The 6,000-nt window shown below is 55.1% G+C and overlaps 1 protein-coding gene across 1 annotated transcript in view; it reads left to right on the forward strand.

The window, feature by feature from the left end:
- Window positions 1-4,145, forward strand: part of LOC144671666 (nectin-2-like) — a 64,734-nt gene extending 60,589 nt beyond the window's left edge. Inside the window, exons 7-9 of the mRNA XM_078533676.1 lie at window positions 662-722; window positions 2,305-2,391; window positions 3,714-4,145. Coding sequence (XP_078389802.1) covers window positions 662-722; window positions 2,305-2,391; window positions 3,714-3,887 — 322 coding nt within the window. The 3' untranslated portion in view covers window positions 3,888-4,145. The remainder of the gene's footprint in view (window positions 1-661; window positions 723-2,304; window positions 2,392-3,713) is intronic.
- The last annotated feature ends 1,855 nt before the right edge of the window (window positions 4,146-6,000 follow it).

A 6,000-nucleotide genomic window follows, 5' to 3' on the forward strand; every position in this document is an offset into this window, starting at 1 on the left:
ATTGTCTCGGTTCCGCCTTTTGGAACTGGAAATGAGCCTCGGTGAAAGTGACTGCAGGGGTTGTGGGGTTTTTAAGAACCTCTTCTGGCTCGCTGATGTCTCTGTTAAGGAAGGGAAACTGCTGCCCTCCCCTGGCCCAAGCCTGAATGTGACTCCAGCCCCGGTCAATGTGGCTGACCCTTAATGGTCATGTCTGGCGGCTGAGCAACAAGCCTGTACCCACTGGCTGAAGGGCCAGACAAGGGAATATTAACGGGCTGGCGGGAAGTGGGAGCTCGTACGAGCGTCCGATTAGGAGCAGGGGTGGGCCATTCGGCCCCTCGAGCCTGCTGCGCCATTTGGTCAAAATCGTGGCTGATGTGCTCTCGGCGCTGATCCTCTGGCGGGTGCGGTGCTCCCTCTGTCCTGTCCACCTCCCCGATCTTGTCAATCACGAGTCTGTCTAACTCATTGTGGGAAGGGGAGGGGGAATCTCAGACGCAGACGTCAGCCCTGTGACTCTGAGACCTCGGCGTACCCCTGACACGTCTCCACGGTGATCATCTATGAAATAGAAAAGAGGTCTTGGAAAATGATTGGGAATGTTACTCTGAGCGATGTGGCGTATCTCTCGGGCTATTTAAAAACACAAAGAAAATAAAATCTCTCTTTTTTTTCTTAGTTTTGAACCCCCAAACTACAAACCACCTCCCCCGAAGAAAAACATGGAAGAAATTGGAAAGGTATTTTCAGGTCGAATTGTCTTTAAACCGCTTGCATTTATGTAGCCCCTTCCAACAGCTGCCGGGTCTCTAGCCTGCACAGCCAATGAAGCCCTTCCTGATGTTTGGTCACTCTCGTAACCTAAGGAAACGTGGCAGTCAATTTGCGCACAGCAAGATCCCACAAAGTCTTGCGATGATCTGATGCTAACCGCCTGTTTTTGTTTGGTAATGTTGGTTGACGGATAAATGTTAGCGGTTACTGGGGAAACTGTTTTTTCCCTTTACCCCGCACCCCCCTCCAACCCCCACAACCACCCCGCCCCCCAATCGCCAACCCCCCACGCACCCCCAGCTCCTTTTCCAACAGTGCAGTAGGATCTTTTATGCCCACTTCAGAGGGCAGATGGGAGCCTTAGTTAATGTCTCATTCGAAAAGATAGCATATCTGAGGGGGCGGGGCTCCCTCGGGTGCTGTCCCTCTGAGGGGGCGGGGCTCCCTCGGGTGCTGTCCCTCTGAGGGGGCGGGGCTCCCTCGGGTGCTGTCCCTCTGAGGGGGCGGGGCTCCCTCGGGTGCTGTCCCTCTGAGGGGGCGGGACTCCCTCGGGCGCAGTCCCTCTGAGGGGGCGGGGCTCCCTCGGGTGCTGTCCCTCTGAGGGGGCGGGGCTCCCTCGGGTGCTGTCCCTCTGAGGGGGCGGGACTCCCTCAGGCGCAGTCCCTCTGAGGGGGCGGGGCTCCCTCGGGTGCTGTCCCTCTGAGGGGGCGGGGCTCCCTCGGGTGCTGTCCCTCTGAGGCTTCGGGGCTCCCTCGGGTGCTGTCCCTCTGAGGGGGCGGGGCTCCCTCGGGTGCTGTCCCTCTGAGGGGGCGGGACTCCCTCGGGCGCAGTCCCTCTGAGGGGGCGGGGCTCCCTCGGGTGCTGTCCCTCTGAGGGGGCGGGGCTCCCTCGGGTGCTGATCCTCTGAGGGTGCGGCGCGCCCTCGGGTGCTGATCCTCAGACGGTGCGGGGCTCCCTCGGGTGCTGATCCTCTGAGGGTGCGGGACTCCCTCGGGTGCTGATCCTCTGAGGGGGCGGGGCTCCCTCAGGTGCTGTCCCTCTGAGGCTGCGGGACTCCCTCGGGTGCTGTCCCTCTGAGGGGGTGGGGCTCCCTCGGGTGCTGTCCCTCTGAGGGGGCGGGGCTCCCTCGGGTGCTGTCCCTCTGAGGGGGCGGGGCTCCCTCGGGTGCTGTCCCTCTGAGGGGGCGGGGCTCCCTCAGGTGCTGTCCCTCTGAGGGGGCGGGGCTCCCTCGGGTGCTGTCCCTCTGAGGGGGCGGGGCTCCCTCGGGTGCTGATCCTCAGACGGTGCGGGGCTCCCTCGGGTGCTGATCCTCTGACAGTGCAGGGCTCCCTCGGGTGCTGCCCCCCGACAGTGCGGGCACCGGGAGTGTTGGGCTGGATTCTGAGCCCAGGCCTCCTGATGTTGACCTTCTGGCCTGAGCGGCGGGAGAGAGAACCGAGCACACAGCAGACACCTCCCATCCACTGGCACCTCTTGGCTGTAAAGTTTGTCCTCTCTTGGTTCGGACGTCACTATCACAAGTTTCATACGAACTCTGCTCTCCCGTAGGTCGAGAAAACAGAAGCTGAGAAAATGGAGAGTATCCCCCTGAACACAACCTACTTTGAAACCAGCACAGACGACGGTGATCGGATCGTAAGTGTCACGCAGCCAGGAAGAGGCATCAGTTAATTTAATGTAGAGAATTGTGATTGGAATCATTTCCTCATTCTTCGGAGCGAAAGGAAATCTAGGCTAAGTGGGACATTTTAAAAAGGGGATGAAGGAACAGAAACTTGGGCAGTGTACGTACTGAAATCTTTGAAGATGTTTAGACAAGTTGAGAAGGCTTTTTAAATAGAAGGGGAGAGCACAGAAAACAAAGTTATTGCTAAACATATATAAAACCCTGGTTAGGCTGCAGCTGGGAGGATTGTGTCCAATTCTGGGCCCCGCACTTTTGGGAAGGATGCCAAAAAGCCTTTGGGGAGGGTGTGGAGGAGATTTACCAAAATGTTCCCAGGGATGAGGGGACTTCAGTTCATCTGGAGAGACTGGAGACGCTGGGATTGTTCTCCTTAGAACAGAGCAGGTTAAGGGGGAGATTGAATCAAGGCATGAGGGGTTTGGATGGGGTAAATCAGGAGAAACTGTTTCCAGTGGCAGGAGGGTCGGTAACCAGAGGGACACAGGTTGAAGAGAATCGGGAAAAGAACCAGAGGGGGAGATGAGGAGAATTATTTTTTTTTAACACAGCGAGTTGTTGTGATCTGGAAGGCGCTGCCTGAAAGGGCGGTGGAAGCAGATTCAATAGGAACTTTCAAAAGGGGGAATTGGAGAAATACTTGAAGGGGAGAAGTTTGCAGGGATACGGGGGAAAGAGCAGGGGGGAGAGTGGGGACTAATTGGACAGACCTTTCAAAGGGCTACCACAGGCACAATGGGCCTCCTGTTGTGAGGGTCTCCAGAGTGCCCTTGAGCACCCAAATCAAAAATTTAGTTCCTGGTTCTGACTGTTGGTGAGTGTTTGACCTCCGAGTGTTATGTTCATCCTGTTGGGGATAGTTGTGCTGGAAATACTGTATTTGGGAATCCCAGAGCTCAGGGCCCCCAGGCAGCTGAAGGCACGGCCGCCAATGGTGCAGCGATGGGAATCGGGGGATGTGCAAGAGGCCGGAATTGGAGGAGCGCAGAGATCTGGGAGGGTTGTAGGAGCTGGAGGAGGTTACAGAGATAGGGAGGGTTGAAGGGGCTGGAGGAGGTAACAGAGATAGGGAGGGTTGTAGGGGCTGGAGGAGGTTACAGAAGTAGGGAGGGTTGAAGGAACTGGTGGATGTTACAGAGATAGGGAGGGTTGTAGGAGCTGGATTTGGTTACAGAAGTAGGGAGGGTTGAAGGGGCTGGAGGATGTTACAGAGATAGGGAGGAGATAAGAGATTGGGCTGTTAACCATTGGCTTCTTCGCTCTCTCTCCGTAGATGGTCACCCAGTATCAAGATGAACCTGACCTAAACACTGACCTGAAGTCTCCCAATGACATCGTGCCTGGTAAATATCTGGAGCAAGAGAACCCCATCTACAATGACCTGTCCTACCCGGAGCCTGAACATCGCAAGAGCCAGGAGTTTGTGTCAAAGGGAATGTACGTGTAAGGCTCAGGCTTCTCTCTGCGATACCACCACTCCCCACGACACCTTTGTTCCTCTTAACACTAATGGGGAATGGGTCGACATCTTCCCTTTCTATTTCTACTCAAAAATGTTGCTGGAGACTAATATACTGATGCTTTTTTTTGCAGAGGTTGGGGGTGGATTTGGAGCCTTGTAATCTTTGGGAAGCCTGTAACCTTTGTGGGGGTGCGAGGGGAGGTTCGAACCCCTCTCCTTTTGGGTAGAGATACCTCTAGGGATGCCACCCCTCCACCTCACTTCACCCATCCTTCCCCCCCATCCGCGCCCCCCCCCCCCCAACTCCCAACCCTCCACGGCACTTGATTTGACCCTCGGCCTCGCTTGGGAGAAGGCCCTCCTGTAGCAGAAACTAGGCCGCAAAGCCTGTATTGCAGCCTTGCTGTCAAACTGGGCCTGGAGGGGAAAGGGAGGGGGTTTGTGTCCCCTTGCACTGGCCCACCTGGGGTGGTGAGCAGGGTTGAGGGTGGGGTGGGGGGCGTATCGGGTTAGGGATTAAGTTTCACCTTTCCACTCACTACAGGAACTGTCCAATCCTTGGATCCAAGTTTGTAAATAGAAAATTATGACTGACACTACTAAGCACACATGATTACTTGGGAGCCAACAATAGCTGTTTCTACCAATGGGTAATCCAAATCTCACTTACTCGTACACTAATTTTATTAGCAACTGTGTTGCTAGGGAGAGATGGTTCCCATTTTCCAACTGTTCAAACTGACCAATGTCAGGATGACACTAATATAACAATTAATGCTGAACCAATCCCCATCTCTTCAAATTCCCTCTCTCTCTATCTCTGCTGGTGTCACCCACTGTTTGGTCTTGACCCAGAGGTGCTCCCTGAACACAGAGGGGATACATTTGGCCTTGTTAGGGGATGGGGTGGGGGGGAAGGAGAGAGACTCGATCACGGGACCCCTGACTCCTGCATGGGGTGGGGGGTGGGGTGGGGGTGGGGGTAGGAGGTGCATTCTAGAGTCCCCCCCACCCACCCTCACAATCCAGTGGCATGAAATGGCCTCTTACCCAGGCTGGTAGATGATCCGATACTCGAGAGATTGGGTGATTTGGGTGAGGCACACTAGGGGGAATGGGGGAAGTGAGGTATTGTGGGGGGGGTAATGGGGGAGTGGGGTATTGGGGGGGTAATGGGGGAGTGGGGTATTGGGGGTGTGGGATATTGGGAGGGTATTGGGGGAGTGGGATACTGGGAGGGTATTGGGGGAGTGGGATATTGGGAGGGTATTGGGGGAGTGGGATATTGGGAGGGTATTGGGGGACTGGGGTACTGGGAAGGTATTGGGGGAGTGAGATATTGGGAGGGTATTGGGGGAGTGGGGTACTGGGAGGGTATTGGGGGAGTGAGATATTGGGAGGGTATTGGGGGAGTGGGGTACTGGGAGGGTATTGGGGGAGTGAGATATTGGGAGGGTATGGGGGGAGTGGGGTACTCGATGAGGGGGTGGGGGTGGGGCGATCAGCTGGGGCCTGGGCAGTCCTCCAGCCCCTCTACCCAGGCGTGTCCTTTAACCACAAGTGCCAGCCGGCTGTCCAACTGTGCTGTGCATCACAAGCCACCCTCAGGATGTCCTTGCGCAATGGCTGCAGATTACTGCTTTCTCGACTCCCCCCCACCTCGGCTGGGCTCTGTGAACCCTGCATGGGTGGATGGTGGAGCCCTTGTGTTCCTACGCGTGTGCCTCTCGCGGCCCCTCGACTAACAGCTGGGACAAGCCCCCAGCGTCATCGAGAATTACAATTAGCGACTCCCTGATATTATTGTGCAGTGAGAGGAAGTCACAGGGAGCAAGTATTCTAGAGTCTGAAAGCCATTGAAACACATGGGATGGAAAATCCATCATGTCCTAATCTGGAATTTAGGAATAATCCAATTTAATTTTCATTATCGTTCCTTTCAATGTTTTCTTAAAATCTGATTTGATTTTTAAATTCATGTCTGAGGGATATTTGTTTGGGCAGGGCGATGTCGTCAGATTGACCCTTCCAATCACCTCATTCAGTCAGAAAGAAACTCTCTTGATTTAACCATTTTTAAAAAAAAATTGTTTCATCC

This window comes from Cetorhinus maximus, chromosome 33, assembly GCF_964194155.1.
Source record: "Cetorhinus maximus chromosome 33, sCetMax3.hap1.1, whole genome shotgun sequence".
Lineage (NCBI taxonomy): Eukaryota > Metazoa > Chordata > Chondrichthyes > Lamniformes > Cetorhinidae > Cetorhinus > Cetorhinus maximus.